At 52.2% G+C, this 23,259-nt stretch overlaps 1 protein-coding gene across 9 annotated transcripts in view; it reads left to right on the top strand.

Annotated features, from left to right (window-relative positions):
- TMCO4 (transmembrane and coiled-coil domains 4) overlaps positions 1-23,259 on the top strand; it is a 93,419-nt gene that overhangs the window by 42,448 nt on the left and 27,712 nt on the right. For 7 of the 9 annotated variants that reach the window (XM_059915200.1, XM_059915198.1, XM_059915210.1 and 4 more), the window contains 4 exons: positions 444-563; positions 4,735-4,899; positions 5,756-5,892; positions 7,368-7,452. In XM_059915200.1, the coding sequence (XP_059771183.1) occupies positions 444-563; positions 4,735-4,899; positions 5,756-5,892; positions 7,368-7,452 (507 nt within the window). Of the gene's footprint in view, positions 1-443; positions 564-4,734; positions 4,900-5,755; positions 5,893-7,367; positions 7,453-15,929; positions 17,051-23,259 lie in introns of those variants that run through there. The other 2 variants (XM_059915225.1, XM_059915217.1) reach the window with 2 other exon arrangements.

The following is a 23,259-nucleotide window of genomic DNA, read 5'->3' as shown; positions in this document are numbered from 1 at the left end:
TTTTCCAAATCATATGCGTCAGTAGCTCCCCAGTCACGCACAGAGTTTCCTGTTAAGTGGCATGTTGCTTCCCACGTTGAGGATCTCGGTCAGCTCACACCACTTTCACTGAGAGGGGAGTGTGACACTCCTGAAGTTCGTGGGCGGGAAGAAGATGTAGTTCCCACTGAATCAGGCCAGAGCGGCGGTTCCAAACTTGGGCTCTGAGTTTCAACCCCAGCTCTGCCAGCTGGGGGCTAGACAGCCTTTGGAAACCTGTTACCTTCATCTCTAGTCAGGACGATAATGGCACCGACCTTAATGAGTTCAAAAACGAGATGTTTGTCAAGGGACAGGGCACACGGTTAGCAGTCACTGTGAGTGTGTGAGTACACAGAGCCACTCTAACATTCCCCAGGGTCCCCAGTGACCCCCCATTCTCACTTTTGTATCTGGGTCTTTAGGATACAAGATGAAGAAGCGTGTCGGGGCCATTGAAGAGTTCACATTTCTGCCTCTGACAGAAGGCAGGCAGCTACACATCACCATCGCCATCACGGGGTGGCTGGCATCCGGCAAATACCGTGAGGACCAGGGGCAGAAAAGGATGCAGAAGGGGGTGGATGTTAGCTGAGCTGGGTCTGTTGCTGTGGGCCAGACCCTGGCCTAGGCTCTTGCCTGTGTATGTCTTTAGGAGGTGGGTAGGGGGGACCTATTTTTCAGAGGAGGAAACTGAGACTTGGAGAGGTGAGATGACTTTATCCCACATCTGTCTTCCCATCCATCCATCCAACTATCCATCCATCCATCTACCCATCTATCCATTATCTGTCCATCCATCCATCCATTCACCAACGCATCCACCTATCTATCCATCCATCCATCCACCCATTTAACCACCCACCTACCCACCCATCAATCCATCCTTTCCACAGAGTTTATAGAGCATGTGCCAGACACTGAGCCAGGCCCTAGGAATTCAGTGGTGAGCAGCACAGTCATGGCCTCTGCTCCCATGGAACATATGGTCCAAGGCAGAAGACAGATCATTGAGCAAGTAATTACAGGGCAGCTTTATGGATGGTACAATAGGGGAAGCACCGAGTGCTTCTGGGGAGTGAGGGAAAAGTTGTTGGAGGAAGTGACATTTAGGCTAAGGACTGGCTGGGAAGTAGCCAGAGAAGGAAGGAGAAAGAAGTGAATACCAAGCAAAAGGGCAGCATGTAGAAAGGCCTAGTGGTGCAAGAGAAGCACAGGATGGCTTGAGCAAGGAGCTAGAAGACAGGAGTGTGGGTGAGGCCGGATCACACAGGAGCACGTGAGCTGTGGCGAGGAATTTGAATTTATCCTCAGAGCAAGTGGAAGATAGCAAAGGAGTTTCAACACATAAGTGAGAAATCAGTACATCTTGGCTGTGTGACCTCAAGCAATTTACGTCACCTCTCTGTGCCTTGGCTGCTTCATTTGTAAAGTAGAACAAATTATCCTTGCCTTTCAGGGCACTTACGAAGATTAAATTAAACAAGGTAACGTGTGGAAAGCACCTGGTTTTTAGTGACATTCCACAAACGTTATCTCCCTTTACTGCTCTAATTTGAACGTGTGTGTTTTGGGGGGATCCTAACCAGGGTGGCACTGAGGAATAAGGCCCTGGTCCGCTTACTGTTGGCTCACTTTTGCAAGTGCCCAGTGTGAGGCTCAGCAAGCAAGTCTTCAATCAGAGAGAGAGCAGGGTGGGCCAGGGAGTCTGGAGCGTCCTGACCAAATACACAAGCTCCGAGCCTCCTGGGTTCCCAAATTGCTGGGATCCGAGGGCAGAAGCCACAGCTCTTCTAAACAGCACAGGAGGAAGCAGGTGAGAAAATGCCCAGGCTCTGTTTAGAGGCATTACTGGGCGCCAGAGTCTTATTGGTATGTGCACACCAGAGCCAGTCCCCAAACGGGGGACTCTCGAACAGTGACTGAGCACCTAGCACCATGAGTCAGGCATTTCACCCACACACTAGGAGCTTGATGTACGTTACCTCGAGTGACCCTCACATCCACGCTCTGAGGTGAGGGCTGTTCTTGTCCTGATCTGGACGAAGAGGAAACCTAGAGGGATCACATGGCAGACAAGTGGCACATGCAGGATTCGAACCCAGGTCTCCTGACCCAGAGTTCACGGGTTTCTCTTCATTTGTTTCATGATACCATCCATGCTACAGAAAGACTGAGACAGGAAGCAAGGAGCAAGAGTCTAAGTGAAGGAATTTGCAGTTCTGACCAGTGTGGAAAGCAAAACCCTTATGGTTGTTTTACCCACCCCCTTGCTGGGTTGGCCCCAGGGCAAAATCAAGTTCATTTGCGGCAGGGGCGGTGGGGGTGGGGGAAATTATTGTGCAATATGCTCCCTAGGCAGAGGCGGTGGTTACAAGAAATGTAACCAGGCTAGGTGAATGAAGTTCAGGAGGGAAATGAGTCACCTCGTCCTGCCTCCTTGGCGACCAGGAAAGAAGTCTCGTGTCATCACAGGCTTGCTTCTGTGTGTGATGGGAATAAATGAGCTTTCTTGGGTCCACCCTTTTATTAAATAGGATTGTTTGTAATCATGATTATGGCTTTGCAGCTCACTACTAAGCCAGGCATTTTGCATGCATTGGCTCACTTAGTCCCTCACTTCAAGCCACGGAGGTGGGCATCATTATCACCCCCATTTTACAGATGAGGAAACCGAGGCTGATACGGGCTGCCCAGGGTCGCCTCGCTAGTCAGGAACTGGGGCATGACTCACCCCCTTTCTGTCTGGCTCATAGCCCATGTTCTTGGCCACAGGGTGATAGAATGCAGTACTGCACTTTACAGTTTACATAGTGCTTTTCGTGCAGCCTCTCACATGATCCCCACAACACCTGTGAGTCAGATGCCATCATTCCATTTCAACAGGTGTAGAAACCGAGGCTCAGAAGGGCAGCGTGCCTTGCTTGTGAGTCTTGCGACCAGAAAGCTGCCGAGCTGGGTCCAGAGCCTGGGCCAGCGTCACAGCCCACCACACACACACACACACACACACACACACACACACACACACACACACACACATATCTGTGCCCGCATCCTGTCTCGGGCTGGCCGTCTCCTCCTCCATAACTAGAGACAGTTAATCCCTGAGCTGCTGCAGAGCTGTGACAGGCTCTCCGCAGAGCGGGGAGCAGCCCCTCAGTGGTCTGTATGTCAGCAGAGCACCCTCAGGTAGGGACGAGGCGTTCGGGTCGGGCAGCTCGAGGCGTCTGGCTGAGCCAGAACCTGAAGGCTCTGGGAAGCTGGCTCCACTGTTCATTCATTCATCCTGTTTTCACGAGGCTTTGGGAATCGAGTGCTTGGCAGACAGACTGCAGGACAGACGTGCACTAAACAGATGACACAAAAATAAATGGATAATTGCAGACTGTGACGAGAACTCAGGACGGAAAAGTGCAAGGTGCATTAGATCCCCCTTGTCAAAGGGGCCGGGAAGCTTCCCCGGGGATAAGGCGAGTGAGCTGGAATCTCAGAGACAAGTAAGGGTGGAAGGTCACTCGGGCCATGGGCAGAAATGCATGGGGCCCCTCGGTGCTTCCACAGCCCAGAAATGAGTGACTACATGACGTTTGCATGGCCCTCTCCCTCCCCAGCCTGAGAGCTCTTTATCTAGATGGCTCAGTCTCCTCAGCTATAAAATGGGGCTAATTGTGGGGCCCCATTTCAGAGGCTGTGTTGAGGTAAATCAGAGAGTCCATGGGAAAGCCCTCAGCGCAGAGCTGCCCAGCACTTAGTACTTGCTCACTAAATGTTTCCTACAATGATGGGTGTCTGTATCCTCAGGGTCAAGTGCCTGGCCTGGCATAGTCTAGGTACTCAGTTAAGGTTTGTGGTATGAATGAATGAATGAACGAATGAACGAACAAAATCAAAAGCATGTGTTTCTAGAGGGTAACCTGGTGGATGATGAGGCTGTGAAGGAGGCAGGGGCCAGGTCACAGGGGGCCTGAGAGTCCTGCTGGAGAGGTGACAACGTCCTCAAGGCAGAGGGAGGACGAGGAGGGAGCGAGAGAGGGAGGCAGACAGCCATGGTTGTATTTTCCTGCTTGACGTTGGTCACGTGGTTGGTGCTCTCATCATCCTCCCATTTCCAGTCCCTAAGTGCGAAAATTGAGGCTCAGAAAAATCGGCTGAGCCAGCAAGCTCATGGCAGAGCTGGGCTCACACACCTCTGCTCCAGATTTGCAGACTGTTTCCCAGGCAGTGTTTGTTGAATGAGACGCAGCCGGTTCAGGGAGCGAGCTGCCCGTGGCCCCGTGTGTTCCTCTTGTGCGCTCGTAGCACCCTCGATGCCAGAATTACTGCAGAGTGAGAGAAAATAACACTTTACATACACAGTGGTTGGAATACTTAATTCTTACAACTACTCTATGAAAAGAGATAAATACTAGTCTTCCGACCTGACAGCTAAGCAAAGTGAGGCTTAGCGCGGGATAGTGACCCAGGGTGCCCAGGGTCGCCCAGCTGCTAATGAATGCAGGAACTGGGTCTCGAACCCCAGCCTGCTGTCTCAGAGCGTGGCCCTGTGCTCTGTCTGGGAGCGCGTCTGCTCTGCTGTCAGCTGCCGTTCAGTGGCGGGGGTGGGCCTCTTGTCTCCCCGCAAGGGTGAGTGGGCCCCTGTCGCCGACTGTCTGGGAAAGGGTGGGGGGCCTCCTCTATCCCAGGAGAGACCCCACCTACCTGTGCTCTCCCCAGGCACCTTCAGCGCCCCGTGGGCTGCCCTGGCCCACAGCCGCGAGCAGTACTGTCTGGCTTGGGAGGCCAAGTACCTGATGGAGCTTGGCAACGCCCTGGAGACCATCCTCAGTGGTCTTGCCAACATGGTGGCCCAGGAAGCCCTAAAATACACAGTGTTGTCTGGTAAGCCTCCCCTCTCCCCCCACCAGCAGCATTTCCACCACTCCCAAGCCACACTGGTTCTGTACCTTTGCATGCCTGAGGCCCCCAGTGAGCCAGGCACAGTGCTGGTCTCCAAGAACACAGAGAGGCAAAGTTTATGGTCTTCATAGGGAGGAGACAGATAAACAGCCCATCACATTATCACATAGTGTGTCAGTTAGCAATTGCTGCATAACAAACAACCCCATAACCCAGTGACTTAAAATAACAACCGTTTATCACAGTAGCTCAGAAGTGTTGAGGCTTCATTTGGCTGATCTTTGCTGGGCCTGCTCATGCATCTGTGGGTCAGCTGACTGTCCACTGATCTAGGCCAGCCTTGCCTGGGGCAACCAGGGCAACTCGGCTCTGCTCCATTTGTCTCTCCTCCCCGTCCTGGGATCGCAGGCTAGCCCACACCCACAATAGAAGTGCACAAGAGGCACAAGTCCATTTCAAGCCTCGCATCCAGTAACATCTCATTGGCCAAAGCAAGTCACATGATTGAGCCTAGAGTGGACGGGCAGGGCAGGAGCAGGGGGCACTGCAGAGTTATGAGGCCAAGTGGAAGGATACAGGGTGGAGTGACAAATTGGGGCCATCTCTGGAATCTCACACATGGCAGATACTTAAACATAAGGGATCTAGGCCATGTATCAGAAATGCGTGAGCTTCAGTTTTCTTCTGTAGTATTTAGCAGTTTGACCACACATGGAAAACTTACAGATTCCAAGTTAGAGACTCAGGCATCCATTAGCCAGCCAATCACTTCCCTAGAAGGAGCCCCCCCCCGACCCCTGCCACCACGGCCTTCATCACCGATATCCCTCCTCCCCAGGCCTTGTGGCTGCCCTGACCTGGCCAGCCTCACTCCTCAGTGTTGCCAATGTCATCGACAACCCCTGGGGTGTGTGTCTCCATCGATCAGCAGAGGTTGGCAAGCACCTGGCCCACATCCTGCTCTCTCGGCAGCAGGTACCTGGGAATAGCTGGGGCGGGGAGTGGGAGGAGCGGGCAGGGGGCGAGGAAGCAGGGAAGCATGGGGGCTGACTTGTGCACAGACATCATACCTAAGACAAGCCCACGTGGGGGTAGCCCAGTGGCTTTGGGGGGGTGGGGGGTGGTCGTCATTGCTCCACCAGTTCAAGTCATAAAAGCACCCTAGGGGGACTTCCCTGGCAGTCCAGTGGTTAAGATTTCATGCTTCCACTGCAGGGGGCACGGGTTCGATCCCTGGTCAGGGAACTAAGGTCCCGCAAGCAGCACAGCGTGGCCAAAAAAATAAAAAGTGTCCTAGGATGGACCAGTAAGAATTACAGACTGTGCATCTCTAGCAAGCAATCAGGTGAGAACTGACTAACAGGCCTCTGCAGGTGTGGACCAGGCCAGCTCTTCCTTTCCAGAAGTATAGAGCTACCCTCTGAGCAGATCTCCAGTGGCCCAAATACCACGTAAAATGGTTAGGGTTCCATCCACATTCCAGACAGTCCGAGGCAGGAAAGTAGAAGTGAAGGGCCTTTCACATCCCTTGGCCAGGACTCAGCCCTGCGGCTATCCCTGGCTACAGGGCAGTTGGAGAAACTTCATTTTTGGCTGGGTGGCTGTGGGCCCAGAAAAACTCAGGAGTTCTGTTACCAAGGACAGAGGGAGAGTGGGTGTAGGGTGGTGACTGGTAGCCTTTGCCACAGAGTTCCTGCAGAATTGGAATACTGTTTAACGGAGGGTCTTCCATGGCAGTAAATGGAGGTGGGGGGGAGGGAGGGGGTAGGGTGGGTACATATACCGGCCCAAAAGCAAGGGAAAGGAATGGAGTACTGAGACCAGCTGGACCTTTGGAACTCATCTGCTCCTGCCCTCTCCCTCCATGTAGAAGTTGTACCCAAATACCTCTCATGACTTTCTTTTTCAAGTTGCCTTTCCTACAAGTTCTTGAGTCAGAAAATTCCTCTTCGCATCTAACTTACAACCTCCTCTTATAGCATAAGGCCAATATTTCATGTCCCCCCTTCCTATGTAGGAACAGAACAGTTGTGTCCCCCCCGCCATGTGACTCTTTGCTTTTTTCCCCATCACACCCGGGGTACCTCCCGCCTCCTCTCTCGGCTCCAGAAGGACCCCGCTTCACTGCAGTCATTTGCCACAGGTAGATGGGGAAGGAGTGACGGCCACTGGGTAATGGTTTGAGATAAAACCAGGGAATTAACCCAGCCAGATGCTGCCTGTCAACCTGGGAAGAAACCAGTTCCTGAGCAGGTGCCCTCCTGCATAAATGAGGGCCCAGACTCTCCTGATGGAGACATCAGAGCCTGGGGCCGGGAATAGCACGGGCGTGATTCATTAAGCGGGAGGCAGGTGCTGAGAAGTGTGCAAGGGCCACCGTCATCAGGGCTGATGTTTTCTAGAACTGGCTGTGCACCATGCCCCCAACACCTGTGTCCTTTCTCCCCCAGGGCCGGCGGCCTGTCACCTTGATTGGCTTCAGCCTGGGAGCCAGAGTCATCTACTTCTGTCTGCAAGAGATGGCTCAGGAGAAAGGTAAGGCTGGCCCATTGTCACAGGTGAAAACACTTCCGGAGTCCATCCCCCAGGCCAGAGGTTCTGCGCTAGAGGTCGCGAGTCTTGTGACTGTGTTCCCAGATCTTAGAGTTTAAACAGTTTGAAAAAGAAAAAATAGTCATTTGGAAAACTGTTTATTTCTTCCGTACGTAAATTAGAGTGGGTGTGAGACAGTCTTGTAATAATGGCCTTTGCGTTCTGATGCAGGTTCTTGAGTGGGAGGGGAGTGGAAGAGTCCGAAATCGGGGTGTTGGCAGGGCCGCGTTCCCTCTGAAGGCTCTAGCGGAGAGCCTCACCTCTTCCAGCTTCTGGTGGTGGCCGACAGTCTTAGGCTTGCAGACGCGACATTCCATCCTGCCTCATCTTCACATCACCTTCTCCTTTGTGTCGTCTCTTCTCGCCTAAGGACAGTGTCAGTGGGTTTAGGGCCCGCTCAAGTCCAGGATGACCTCATCTCAGGATCCCTCACTAATTACATTTGTGTGATTTAATTACATCTGCAAAGACACCTTTTCCAAGTAAGGTCTCACTCACAGGTTCTGAGTGGACACATCTTTTGAGGGGGCCACCATTCAACCCACTACAGACACCTTTGGGAGTGTTTCATGCCATCCAAACACATACTTTCAGTGTTGATGCAGCGGAAAGCTTGAGGGCCCCTACCCTGGTCTCGGGTCGGTGAGGCCTCCAGGACTGAATGCCGGTTTGGGGCAGATCTGTCACCAGGGGCTGCCATAGCAAGGGGTTAGGGGGTGAGATGCAGAGCTCAGGGCACTTGGGGTGGTCCACCATGCGTGGGACCCGGGCTAACCTCTCTCCTGGTGTAGCACAGCAGCAGCAGAGAGAATTCCCTCTCTGGATGGGGGCGAGTAGCAAAGAATTTTCGGCAGTCTTTAATCTAACGCACATTTTGTTGGTCAAAGCAAGTGACAGCCAAGCCCTAGGTCAGTGGGGTGGGGCAGTCCCCGCTGCCCCGTATACTCCTCCTTCTGTCCACAGCGGAGGAGGAGGGGAGCAAATGTTTGCCAAACGGTGATCCAGACTCTGACTCAGGGGATAAAGGAGGGCATGGGCTTTGCAGGCAGCTGAGACCTGGGTCTGAGTCCTACCTCTGCTCAGCTGGGGAGCCTGGGTTGGGTAAGGACTCAGCCTCCCTGGACGTCAGTCTCTCCATTTGCAACAGGGGGTTCATGTCACCTCTGGGCAGTGTCAAAGGCCAGAGAGCATGGAGGTCAGGCAGCCGGCCCAGTGCTGGGTCCTGGTCAACACATCCTCCAGCGGCTTTTAGGCTGAAGTATCTCTGCTGGTGTTGGGGGTGACTGCACTCGCCCCCTGCTCTCTAAAGCTGTTGCCCCCAGGGAGGCCACTGGAAGGTTGTCATCCTCTGTGCTGTCATCGTTTTGCTCCTTTCCTTGGTCATCCTTCCCCCAATCCATGCAGCAGACCCATCTGCCAGGCTCCTCATTACCTGGATGACGTGGTCTAGAGGAGAAAGGCATGTCTTTGGCTCCAGTTAGCATAAATTACATGTTAACTTCAGATCATGAATACAAGCCAAGTCTCCAGTTCCCCTCCTGAACGAATTGAATTAATTACCGTTGATCATTTGGACACGGCCATTGGAATTGAGGTCGCCCATCAGCTGCCTCCAGCAAGTGAGGTTGGAAACTGATGGAGGGAGATGTTCCTGCCCTCAGCCTTCGGCGGGGTGGTTCTCAAAGCAGCTTCCTTCCCGCCTCTTTCCTGGCCACTGCCCCCTCCCCTGGCCCTTCATAGCCCACCGCTGAGAACTGGGGCTTTGGTATCAGGCCGACCTGGATCTGGGTCCCAGCTTCAACACTGACGAGCTGTGGCACCTTGGGCAAGTCACTTAACCTCTCTGAGCCTCAGCTTCCTCATCTGAACGAGGGGCTTAGTACACTTACCTCGAAGGCTCTTCAAGAGATTAAAATGAGACGATGAATGTGAAAGTACCTGCCGCAATTTGGGTTCACTCAGTAAACACTTCTTCCTCTAATCTGAGGACCTACTGTGCACGGGGAACTATGGTGAGTGTCGTGTAGATAGAGGCGCTTGTCATTTTGTGTCTACTTTCTGGCGCACACATTAGATGGTGAATTCCAGGTAGGCGGGATCTGCCTGTGCCCCACCATCTCCCTGGCACACGGCACATTCTGAGAGCTCAGGAAGGTGGATGGACTTGACTTTGGGCTGACATACGCAAGAGCCTGGTGCAGACTCCCCATGTGCCAGGCCATGCACTGTGCAGGATCTCAGTCTCCCGGCAACCCCCTGGGAGGTTGTTATTCTCCCTGCTTCGGGGATGAGAAACTGAATGAGGCTGCGAGGGAAAGCCAGGCGGATCCTAAGAGCCAGAGCCGGGATTCGACCCCAGGGTGTCTGGCTCCAGGGCCCTCACTCCTAACAGCTGTGCTATACTTTGCAGAGGACCCACACCTTGAACATGGGTGGGGCTCCTCCAGAGGACCTAGAGGGAGGGGAATTCCAGAGGGTCCGGCCAGCAGGGAGGAGGAAGTGCTCTCAGAGTGTCTGAAAACGTTGAGTCTAGTTTTTCTGCAGCCTGTGAGAGGGGACCAAGGTGGAATGTGGGAAATGGTTAGGACAGAGGCCTGGCACAGGTCTCGAATGCCGGGTTAAGGTGTTGGAACCGACTGGTTAGACGCTCGGCCTCTGAATTGTGGGACGAATGAACAGCTGAGCAAGTCCTGCAGAGGGAGGCGCTGGGGGCAGGGGGTGGTCAGTGCTGGGCAGCTTGTGGTTGACACCCCTCCCCGCGTGCACACATTCTCTCTCTCTCTCTCTCTCTCTCTCTCTCTCTCTCTCTCTCTCTCTCTCCCCCTCTCTCTCTCTCTCTCTCTCTCTCTCTCTCTCTCTCTCGCTTGCTCGCACGCACACACACACACACACACACACACACACACACACACACACGGCAGCAACGCAGCCGACCCCAAGGGCCTCTGCTGAATGGATGGGAAGCTTCCCAAATAACAAGAATTGGGTAGGAATCTGAATAGAAGCCCAGCGGCCAAAAATGCAGCTGGTTTTCTCCCCATCCGGTCACCTTCCGAAGGAGGAACTCACGGCCAGAAGACTCTGAACAAGAGTCTTTAGTCTTGATCAGCCTGATAGTTTCCCCTACTTAATAACATCCCATCCCACCCTGTGTCTGGACGGCAGGTGGTAAAGGACCCTGGTAACCCTTTGCCTTGACCTTGGTCAAGAACACTCAGGAAGGGGTCTGCCCCTTGGTTGGCTGAGGCTTATTCCAAATGTAAACAGCGGCTGCTCTCACGTGGGGGGAGCTGGGGCCCCACTTTCTCTCTGGGGCAGAAGCAGGCTCCCCGTGCCATGGGGCACAGGCACACTATTTAACCCTGTCTGCCCTGCCGGCCTTCTCAGCTCCTCCAGGTGAACGGCGAGCCCCTGATGCCAGGCCTCAGAGCCGTTTATTTCCCCAGTTTCCCTCTTCCTTTCCAGAGATTATGTAAAGTAACTCCTGGTGGCTTATAGAAATGGGAAGCTGGAAACAAAACACACCCACCTGCAGAGGGGAACCGAGGGGTCCTGAACCGGGAGAGCTGGGCACTTGTGCGTGGCTTCCCTGACGGCCCCCTGGGGGGCCTGGGCCCAAGGCCACCCAGACCACGAAGTAAAATGAATAAAAACATGGACATACACACACTCATAAAAATAGGCTCACATTCCTGCGTGTTGAGTGTGGCCCTCATCTTCCTGTGTTCTCTTTCTCCGTCATCCCCCGTGTCCTCTTGCCAGCCATCCAGCGAGCCTCTGGCCTCCAGGGCTTTACCACTTACCACCCGGTCCCCACCCATCAACAGACGGGGGCCAGACACAGCTGGAAGGATGGCACAGATGCAGGCCTTTGCGTCATTAGGTGACGGGGCCACACAGCTCTTCCCCACCAAGAAGATCGCAGCTCAGGTGCTGCAAATATGTGGGCCGTGGAGCCAGGGAATCTGGTTTGAATCCCACACGCACTGCTAGGGTCACCTACCCGCTCTGAACTCCAGGTGACTCATGTGAAACACAGGGAATTATAATAGTATTGCCATCAAGGTTGTAAGGATTAAATGCAATAGTGCGTATAAATGCTGGCATATAAGAGCCTGGTAATTCTTATTGAGCATTTATATTATGCTAAAATCTGTCTTAAGCTTTATAAAAGGGAGCTGGCTTGGAATTCCCTGGCGGTCCCGTGGTTAAGACTCCACGCTTTCACTGCCGAGCACCTGGGTTTGATCCCTGGTTGAGAACTAAGATCCCACAAGCCATGCACGGCAGGGCCAGAAAAAAAAAAGGGCAGGGAGCTGGCACATAGGGTTAGAGCACCACACACACATAGGTGACCTTGACCCTGGACCTTGTTGAGGGAAAATCAACCTCCCACCAGAGTGGGGGCCCACAGTTCCTGTTCCTTTCTGTTGCTACACCCGCCTTCCCCCCTCTTCCTAGACAACCCCCTCCCAAGTCCTGGCCTTGTGTTACTGATGGGGCACCTTCAAGTCTCCAGCTGGCTGTGGTTGTGAATGAATTATTCACCCTTTGCCCGGAGCTGCTGTTTCACATCTAATTCATTCCAGCTCAGCTGTCTGGTTTCAGGCAGCCCTGCTTGTTTAACACCCAATTAATCTGCACAGGAAGGAGACCCTCTCCTAATTGCAGAAAAGCTGTCATTATCTGAGTTAGGGGACTGTAAAAGAGGAATTACTCTAATGCAGTTGAATCCACTAATTGTTTTCTGGATTCCCTTGAGACCAAGTAATGAAATGTAGCAATAAATCCTAGAGTCACCCAGAGTACAGAATCCTTCAGCTAGCCTCCCCCCACCCCCTGCCCCCTCCTAGCTGCAGCCCATCCTTTTTTCCCCTCCCCCAAGAAAAGCTGCCTGTAGCATTAACTATCTCACAGCTTCATTTCCTTTTTCGGCCATGTTGCAAACAGCAGGGGGTTACTGCTTAGGGGATATGCAACCATTCACAAGGTGTCCCTCACCTGCGCCTGCCCCTCCCTCAGGTTCAGTGTGGGCAGCTTCCTTATGAATGGGTGTCTAGACTACAAGCCCCTTGAGGGCAGGGATTGTGTCTGACCAACCTCTGTGCCTCCTGTACCTGGGATAAAGCCAACAGAGAGTGCTCTATAAGTGAATTGTCTAACGTTATAAACATTCACACTGTATCAGTCAGGATAGGTGAGGTTATGCTGCAGTAACAAACATCCCCCAAATCTTAGCAGTGTAACACAGCAAAGGTTCATTTCTCACTTGTGCCATCTGTCCACTGTGGGTGGGCAGGGGGTTCTGATCTTTGTAGCCACTCAGAGATCCAGGCCAATGGAGCCTCCTTCAGTAGGAGACAGAGATTGTGGTGAGTTACACACTGGCTCTTAAAACACTTTCACCTGGAAGTAACACGTCACTTTCACTCATGTTTCATGGGCCAGAGCAAGGCACGTGGACATTTCTAACATCCAGGAAGGGCCAGTGAATGTATTCCCACCATGTGCTCCAGCCAGAACACCTTACTTGGATTCTGGCCTCTGTAATTAATTCTCAGCTGAAGCCTCAGGTTCTTTATCTACAAAATAGGGACTTTTCTCTCTTCCTCCACCTTGCCTCACAGCTTGCAGGATAGACGTACACCTTGATGGAAAGCCAGAGTGTGGCAGAGGATGCTTGGGTGAGAGCCCCAGCGATTGATGGTACCCAGGAGCCCAGGAGCTCGGCCAAGGGGCCCCCACACAGACAGAAGCAGCAAAGATTCCCCAGCACGTTACCCACCAGAGGACCAGAGCTGGGTCCAGTCTGGCTGGGAGCAGGCTCCAGGTGGACAAAGCTCTGAGCTGTGTTGATGGTGATTGGCTCCAGACCATGCCCAGGGCCCAGAGAATCAAGGGAGATGACCTGGTGAAAATGCCTTGAAAAGGTAGAGCTGCCCACAAATGGGAACGCCTGTCATAGCAATAGTAGTAGCAACGGCTGCCACTTACGAAGGCCCAGCTCTCTGCCTGGTTCTTGCTCACAGATTTATGTACATTCTTGTCAGCCCTCACAACAACCCCATAAGATAAGTAATCCTGCCCCGTTTTTCAGATGAGAACAGTGAGATTTAGAGAAAGGTGGAGTAGCTTGCCCTAGAACTAAGATTTTGATACCTTTCTCTGACTCCAGAGCTCCTATTCATATTGTTATTTTGAGCCCTTCTGGCTGGATGTTTTCACTCAAAGCAGTATCTCAGATCAGACCTTTCCAACGGAGAACTAGTCACGATCAAATTCACTCCATTAACTCATATTCATGAAGCACCTACTGTGTGCCAGGCAACATGCTGTGCTTTGGGGAGATGACAAACTAGCCAGTGCAGCCCCCGTCCTCATGGAGCTGACGGTCCAGTCTGTTAAATAATCTGCCCTCCCTGAGACATGAGTTGGGGTCTTGCAGAATGGCTGTGGGGGTGGGCAGTGATGGATGTCAGTCATCTGAAAAGCACTTGGCATGTAGTAGGTGCTCAGTAAAGGGAGCCTTACTGTCCTTCCATACCAAGTTCTAGGGTAGCCGCCTGGTTGGGGCTGACACCCTTAATGTGAACCTCTTGCCCTTAGGTGGAGACATCAGTCTCTACCACTTAAAGCCCGTAAGTACTTGGCTTAGGAAATAGAAAGAGTCACAAGAAGCCAGCCCCCCAGGACACGGTCAGATGCTCAGCAAGGCTTCCAGGCCTGCTGTGCTCCTCCCACAGCCCAGGTAGGTGGTTTGGGTTTGCAGGGGCACCTCGGGGGCTGGACGCATCTGCCAAGCTTCCTCCATCAGTTAATCGGACTCTCAGAGCAGTCTTGCCACATACTCAGACGTGGGTGGTGGGAAGGACTGACTCCCAGTGGGAATCCCTTGCCTTCTGGATGAGTATTTGAATGCTTTGTGTGGCTGAGGAATCTTCTCCATGCAGAAATAGACAGACCCAGGTTCAACGGGGGTTTACTGAGACCCCGCCTACCTGCTTCCGTGATTGATTCATTCTAATCATCATCATCGTCATCTCAACAGCTAACAATTATTGGGCACTTACTATGTACCAGGCACAGCTAAACACTTTGCATGCCTTATTTTATTTAATCCTCCCAATAAGCCTATGAAGTTTTAATTAGCCCCATTTTACAGATAAGGAAACTGAGGCTTACAGAGGGGAAGTAATTAGCTCATGCTTACAGGATTAATAATGATGAAACTGGAATTTGAGTCCACAATGACTGAGCCATGCCTTTTTCATGACATGTTCTCTAATTCTTACAGTAACCCAAGGTCAGGATAATTATCTCCATTTTACAGCTAAGTCTCAGTGTGACGCAAAGCAATGTGCCCAAGTGGGTCCATTAGGATTTTTTGGTTGCAGGTCCTGAGATTTCCATCAACTGCCCTTCCTTCAGCCACACCCAGAGCTCTTCTCTCCCCAAGAATGAAAAAAGGGGGTTCAGGGTGACTCCTGTCTGCTAAGGTCCAGGCATCCCTTGCCTTTACACATGTTCTCGTGCCTTTACACTTGTTCTCGCTATCCAGAATGCTCTCCCCTCCCCTGACCCCAGGCATGGAGCCAGTTCAGACACATCCTTCAAGATGTGGCTCGCAAGTTCCCTCCTCCATACTCCATGTGGAAGGAAGACTCAGACTCGGGAGCATTGAGGAAAGAAAAGTAGTTTCTTGCAAAAAGGCGTAAACTAATTAGACTTTGGAAGGTCTGGTTTGCCAAATTACACACACACAAGCACACACGCACACAGCAGGTTCTAAAGGAAAACACACACTCACAATCACCAGGGTTGCCGAGTTTTCATCAGTTTGTTCTTGATGGAAAAGCAGCCATTTCTCCTAATGTTATTCTTTCTCATGAAGCCACAGGGACACCCAGAATCTTCAGACATCAGCGTTCCAAACACTGGGGACAGGATTCTCATTAGGGAGTCAGCAACTTATGCAAAATGCTCCTTCATTTGGGAACTCGCACTGGACAGGGTGCCCCTGTTATTCCTGCTTTATCTCAGAGGGTCAAGTGTGGGTTTGGTTTTGGTTTTGGTGTCGGTCGCCACAGATGGGATGTCTGTGCTGATGCCTGACGATGACAGTTTTATTAACTCTGATCCTGGCAACACCCTCATGGGGCAGGCATTTGATTCATCACATTTTACAGAGAGCGGACAAGGACACTGAGACTCAGAGAGTCAAAGGGATTTGCCCAGAGTCAGAGCTGGGAGGTGGCAGAGCTGGGATTTGCGCCCAGCGCCCGGCCCCTAAATCTGGGTCACTCTTCTTTGTCCAGCCACCTCCCTGCGCCCTCCCTCACCCTTACTCAGCTGTCTGTCTCCACACTCACTCACAGCTCTGGGTCAGGCACTGTCTGTTGTGCTCACCTCTGTATCACCAGCTCCTGGCCTAGGCTTGGCACATACAAGGAACCCAGTACATGTCAGTAGTTGATTCATTAACGAGGGACGTGACACCCATGAAGTTTGCCATGAGTGCTGCCTGCAGAGAACGGTGCTGAGGCCTTTGGGTGGTGAAGGGCTCAAGCTGCCTCATCACAGTGGACCCCACCGACTCCGAGACCCCGGCCAGCTGATCGGCGTGTCACCCAAGCCTCCTAGTGACCCAGGGCCGCTCCACTCTCCAACTTCCCGGCAGGCATAATCAGCCAGCATGTTCACGGCCCGTGTAGGACTCCTGCCCACCCAGAACCAAGACAAAACGTGCACCTGCCAAACGTGATGCTTTGGGGCAGGAAATGAACACAGCCAGAATTCCCAGAGATGAACAGTCCGCTTCTGACAATGGTCCATCTGCCAGCCGACAGGATGAATTTGCTTTGGGAGTGACTGATCCTCTGGCCAAGAGTATTTCTGGCCCCAGCAGGTGGCAAGAGTGGTGGGCAGTGCCTGATGCCAAGAACAGCCACAATCCAAGTACTCACCAAGAGACTCTGGGCCCCAGATCAGTGGATTGTTCATCTTTCTATGTATGTACTTTCAAAGTTCTCAAAAATTGAGTAGTTGGAAAGAGAGCTCAATTCAGACTGACTCATGGTAGCTGAGCCAGGAGATGGCCACATGAACCGAGAAATCAGTTCTGCTTCAGCTATTTATGCATCGATTCTCCCCTTCATTCCCAAAAGATGTGAAGGGAATTGATAAGTGACATTACATGTTGTCTCTGGCTGGTGGCCCTGTCCATGCAGCTGGCAAGACATCACGAGACAAGCCAGCTCGCCTGTGCATGTTTTCACTCATCCAATGAAAGCCTGCGGGGCCTGCTGCACTCTGGACACCGGAGCCCATTCATTACGTCAGTCCTGGCTCCCCCATCCCTCCTCCATCTGTAAGCTGGCCCCATTCGATTACTTCTCCTTGTGTCTTCAGGATGCAAGGGACTGTGTCCTGAGTTCAAATCCAGCCCCGGCTGGTTACTGTCTAGGTGCCCTTAGGCAAATCACGCCACCTCTGAGCTTCAGGTTGATGAGTAAAATGGGGCACTGAGGCCTTTGGGGCTTGCTCTGGACTTAATAACTACCGTTTATTGAACATACTATGTACCAGGCACTCTGCTAAGTGCTTTGCATATTTTCTCGCCTTTAATGTACAAACAACCCTAAGATGCAGGTATGGATATTCCTTTTGCTAATGAGAGGTTGAGGGCAGGGACTGTGTCCGTTTCCTTTGCCCCTGCATCCCCAGCACCTGGTATGGGATTTGGCACAGAGAAGAGGTACAATAATGTACGTATGGAGGGCCCGGGACCCAACTTGAGCCAGTCTGATGGCACAGCTGGCCTTGCAGTTAGGTAGATGTGACCACACGGTGCTTGGCATGTGGCCAGCCCTCAGTAAATTAGAGTCCCTTTCTCCCACTCTCCTTTAGTTTATCCAGATGAATTTTCCAGGGCTGTGGCTCTCACTGCCTCTGAGCTCACTAAAAGACAAAAACATCTTCAGTCTGGCAGCACCTGGGAGGGAATGGAGCAAAATGTGGGATTCATTTGCTGCTGCTTTTTTTTTTGGCTGCTCCGTGGGGTTTGCGGGATACTAGCTCCCCGACCAGGGATCAAACCCGGGCCCCTGGCAGTGAGAGTGCCAAGTTCTAACCGCTGGACTGCCAGGGAACTCCCTCATTTGCTGCTTTAATCTAAACTAACGGGGTCTTTCCCACAGGCCTGTGGCTGCAGACCATGCCAACCCCATTTGAAAGGCATCTGCATCCTCTTGGTGATGCAGATATCCTTGACCTTAGCAGTCACACCTGCTGAAATGCATTTGCTCACACATGGAACCTGGGTCGTCTCAGCTGTGTAAAGGCGAGGATTCAGGAGCTTGCTCTGGCCTCTCTCAGGGGCCCGGCCTCGCTGCTCCACCATAAACCCTCAGGGCTCAGCCACCGGTTGACCCACGTCACCCTCCTCCCGCAGGTTGGCCGTCGACCCCCGTGCCTACTAGATAAATCCACTCAGCTTCCAGGGGCCCCAGGTCTGAGCTGGAAGAGCCTCCAGAAATGGCTTTGTTTAACATCTTCATCTTACAGGCAAGGAAAAGGAGACCGGGAAAGCACGTGGTCTGAAGGCAGTGATGACCGGTGTTTGTGTTGGGAGTTTGATGTTGTTATGATAGAGGAACCCAGAAATGCCCAGATCCTAGCCCTGGAAAAGCTCCCTTCTCCCCACAGGATTCCCAAGAGTAATGAGCACATAGACTCCAGCTAAATGTGGCCAGTGTACCTACCACTGACCACCACCTAGGCTGGCACCAGAAACCCCTGGGGAAGAACTTGGCTGAAGCTGTGCTGGGTCACACCGCAGGCTCAGCCCCCAAAAGCTCCACTCCTGATGCGGGGACCTACCTCGTCCTGGCCAGCGGCATGGAGGAAGGGAGTCAAAGGAGAGAGGGAGACAAAGAGGGCACCGTCCCCACCAAACGGGATGGAGACGGGGCCACAGAGAGAAGATGTGGTCCCGGTCCTCCTCGAGGGACTCAGCTTGGAGAGGGAGCAGATCTGCAGCCTGACTTCCCGATGTACAGTGACCTGCCCACAAGTATATCAGTGTCCTTGCACTTGACCAGTCAGACCGGCACCCCCTCTTCCCTTGGGGGCAGTAGTGGGAGGCCTGGGAAGAAGGTGGGCAAAGATGTGCTGGTATAGAAGGAGGAGAGGCTGTGAATTTCACTGCTCCTGCAGGTGAGACCAGACAGAGCCCAGGTCCTTCACTCCAAGGCCAGAGCCTGTGCCCTCTGTCCAGCCATCTCAGGACCATCAGCATCTTCTGGACCTGTTGTGCAGAAGCTCCCCTGGGGTTCTTTATTCCAAGACCTGTCTCCCTAGCCTGCCTTTCCTACCACCTGTCAAGCCATCTATAGACGCACTTCTTACTCCTAACTCAAATGTATACGGGGCATGAGGAGTGGGTTAACCCCTCATTAGGAAAGTCATAGAAAAGTCTGCTAATAATTACCCAGAAGGCCACAGTTCTCCACGCCACGGGGGTCAAAAAGGCCTGGTTCAAATCTCAGCTCCACCATTTATGAGCTCTATGACCCTGTGCAAATTATGTAAGTTCGTCAAGCCTTCCTCATAGTAAAAATAGATCTAACGACACCCACCCATCAAGATACTGTAAGGACAGACAAAATAGCATGTGTAAGGCACCTAACACGGCCTGGCTCACAGTAGATGCTTGGTAATTGGCTAAGATCGTTGCACAGCAGGTGGTTTGCAGTCTTGAAAGCATTAGGACACTGTAAAGGGCACTTAGCACTCAGTGTAATCACAGTTTGATGATCCAGAGGCACTTCAAGAACATCATCTTGGGGTCAGTCAATACGATGGGCCTCGGTTCATCCTTTTATCCCATGGACGTCAGAAATTATGGAGTCTTAGACTCAGGGTTCCAACGGACATTTGGAATCATCTGGTTCAGACCCCTACACATACAGGATCCCCTTAACATCATCCATCAGAGGTCTCTACTAGTGTCTGCTTACTTGCTTCCAGTGACAGGAAGCTTAGACACTGCCCAGGGTAGTTAGGAACTTAGGAACAGATCGATTTAACCTGAGAGTCAGTGGCCTGTGGGCTGTGCAACATCAGGCCCTGCTCAGAGAATCTGTTAAGGTGGCTCGTGTTCAGCTATTTCCAGGGAGGCCTCTGGCACCGCAACAGAGCCCCGAGTTCTTCAGTGCCTCCTCAGATCTGCTGTAGGCGTTTCAGAAACATGTTTTTATCCATTTTGAACTCAGAGCTGATCTGAGTCCCATTAAGCAAGTTCACAAGAGACAGTGTGGAGAACCGAATGCTGATTTATTTCAGTCCACCATAATTGTCACTTTCAAGCAGATGGAGAAGGTGTCTGGGTTCACTGTCCAAGCTTCTGGGGAAACAGATTATCTGCCAAAGCTTCTCTCCACAGGGAGAGGAAGGGAGTTCTTTTCCTGGCCATGGTGAGCCCTGGTGACCATCCCACTCTAGTGGACAGATCCCTCCTCCAGTGACCATTCTCAGTTTCCTTCCCTCCTGGGCCTCCCCCTTGCTCAGAATTTTGCATAAACAGGTCCCTTGCGTGAGTCCCAATTGATAGTAACTGAAGAATCCAGACCCTCTACAGTGAAGGAGCATCCCTCTGGGGCTTTGAGGATTCCAGGAGGGGACGAAATCACAAGTCTCCTTAATTTACATATTACTGAAGCATCTCAGTTCACAGCATTCTGTAATGGAAACTGTTGGGGTTTGTTTCCTTGTATCTAAGATGTCCGTGACCATCGAGCCTGCTTAGCCAATATCACCAAAACGGTTGTCTTTTAGAAAATTGCCAGGCCTGTTTTGCAGGACAGAAGATTAGAACCTTCCTGCCTGTGGGTGGTATGTTCCCTATACTTTGTGTTTTAATGACAGGGTCTGAGTTTGGGGGCCTCCATCCCTGCCACCCCAGCACAGATGTCCCTGTGTGAAATCTGACCTTTCAGGTCTCTACTATGTTCTTCTTTATTCTTTGTGTCTTCCATCTTTGGTTCACTCATTTACTCAGACATCCATTTCTTTATTTATGCAAAGCCCATTTCCTGGATTTGCAGAACTTCTCAGGAAATATGGATAAATATAAAACATCAGGACCAAAAAAACACAGACGTGAACAGGAGGCATGAGCCAGTTGGGGAGCCCAAACACAGCAGAGTGGACCCTGCAGCCAGGCCTGGACCTGAATCCCAGCTCCGCCACTTACTAGCTGAGCACATGTACCCAGTCACTGTGCCTCAGTCTCCTCGCCTGTGAAATGGGTCTAGTAGTACCTTCTTCAGAGCTTGATTGAAAAGATTAAGTGGGATAGTATATGTAATGCGTTTAGCAGAATGGCTGGCAAGAAGTAGGCATTCAGTAACCACTATCTTTGTCCCTGTTACTGTCATTACATATTCTCTTGTTATTACCCAGTTGCTATACCTGAGCTGTGACTTTAGCTACTCATTTCCTAGCAATCAAAGCAAAAGCAGAAAGCATTGACTGCCTGTTTCTCACTTCTGCAAGGGGATGTGGAGATGCCAGCTCCAGGGGTAACAAGACCTTCCATTTCAACCTGACTCACTCTGTCTGAGTGTTGCACCCTCTCCTTTTAGGAGCTAAGTGCCCAGGTTCAGGCTTAATTAGCCATTAGAGCTTCAAACAGCTCTGCCTTTGGCTAGCTAGAAAGGTTACAAACCCGGAACCATGTGGATGACGCCATGGCTGGGAATGACCTTTCCAAGGTGCTGCCTAATTGTCAGGAGGGCGGTAGCAGGGGCGTCTGCAGAAACTCAGACGGGAGATAATGATGTCTTCAGCTTTGAGCACCTGGGTACTTGGAAGAATGTTAAATAGGCGACGAGTCCCAAGTTGGAGTCTCATTTGGGTAATTTTACATTTTGTAATTTAGCAATTGCTGGAGATTGAGGCTTCGGGGGACTGTTGCCGAACCTGGCTCACAGCTTAGCGAGCAAGGTTTTTATTCTTTCTGCCACATTTCTCTGCAGAAGTTTGATGGACAACAGCTGCTCATCTTCAAAATGAGAAGCCTTCGTTCCAAGATGGGGAGGGGGGAAGGGAGCTGATGTTTATTGAGCACCTACTGTGTGCCAGGTAGGAACAGAATCCATCTTGATCTTGTTCCCAGTCACCTTGGGAGGTGTAAGCGTTACTACACCTGGATGCAGGTGTTACATTTTCCATTTTTACGAATGAGGAATCAGACGCCCAGGGAGGTTTTGTGACTTGTCCAAAGGCACACAGCCAGTAATGAGCAAATCTGGGATTCTAACCCAGATGTGTCTGACTCTAAACCACTTCCTATTGACCCTTCTTTTCTGCTGCCTCTTATGATAAGCTTGCTACCCTCAAATTGCCTGTAATCTAGGTAAGAGAATGGAATCCAGCCTTAAAAAAGGTAGATAGCAGTACCACATGCTTCACTGCAAGTGCCTAGACATTGAGCAGTTCAGAAGAGGAAGCCCTCTCCTTCCAGGTGGCAGGGAAAGCTTCAGGGAGGAGGTGGCAGGCCTTGAGGAACAGGTAAGCCTTGAGAGGCTGTGAGGGAGACAGGAGGCCTTAGAGCCGGAGACTGGCAACAGCAAAGATCCAGAGAGAGGAAGTGAACGGTCTGGGGAGGGCAGGTGACCCGAGCCAAGGTTGCTGCTGGGAAGTTGGGAGAAGTAAGATGGGAGAGATGAACAGGGTCCAGAATTCCAGGGCTTGACTGTTGAGGGGATGCAGGCTCTGACTTGAGTCTTTCATATCAGCACTTTCTCTTGATGTGTTTTATCCATCAATCAGCAGACATCTTCTGAGGGCCTGCCACGTGCCAGGACCTGTGCAGGGCACAGAGGGGACAGAGGCCAGCCAGACCCCATCCCCGCCTGCTGAGAATTCGGGTGGGAAGGGACTCCCTTCTGAGCATGCTCCCCACTCCATCCCCAGCCATCCTGCCTGCAGCTGCGCAAACCCGCCCATCTGCTGGTCCCGGAGGCCTCTCTTCTCTCTCATTCTGCTTCCTGAGGCCAGGATCTCCAGCCCCCGGTTCGGCCCAGCCTTAGATGCCCCTTAAGAGGATTTGTTGAACTGCACCGAATGAAGCCAGTTGATTGAGTGCCCTTCCTGCCAGGCCCTTCCCATGAAGTGTCTCTTTGATGGTCACAGCCAACCTGGGTAGGCCCTAGGCCTGCCTCACTCCCCCAGCAGGGCTCTCTCCATCGCCCCATGGGGACCGTGGACCTTCCCCTTTCCTTGTACAGCTGAGTGTTTACCCAGCTCGTGCAGGCTGCACAGCTAGTAAAAGGCAGGGCCAGGGGAAAAAAAAAAGGCAGAGTCAGGTCTGGAGTGGGCTCCTCTCAGGGACCCCGGGGAGCGGCGGGCGCTCTAGGCTGTGGTCAGCCCACCGCTTGGCAGGTGGCCTTCCAGAAAGGTCCTGGAGGAGTGCCAGGCCCAGGAGGCACCTGGAGCATTTGTGGTTGCCACAGCACCACCTTGTGGTCACTCTTGGGGCGTGCACTTCACAAGCCCAGCCTGGAGTGGGTTTCCAGCAAGAGCTCGCTGGGGAGTGTCTACCGGCTGCCTGAGGGCTTGTGAAGAACTGAGTAACTGCTCCTGCTTTCTGAGAAATTTCCATGTCAGCCAGCTACATTCTCCTTGTTTGCATTTATTAGGCATCAAAGATACAAAGTGGGGGGTAGGGAAGTTCCCTGACAGTCCAGT

This window comes from Balaenoptera ricei, chromosome 1, assembly GCF_028023285.1.
Source record: "Balaenoptera ricei isolate mBalRic1 chromosome 1, mBalRic1.hap2, whole genome shotgun sequence".
Taxonomy (NCBI): domain Eukaryota; kingdom Metazoa; phylum Chordata; class Mammalia; order Artiodactyla; family Balaenopteridae; genus Balaenoptera; species Balaenoptera ricei.
Note: the sequence above shows the minus strand (reverse complement) of the source record. Positions and strands in the feature narration are given on the sequence as shown.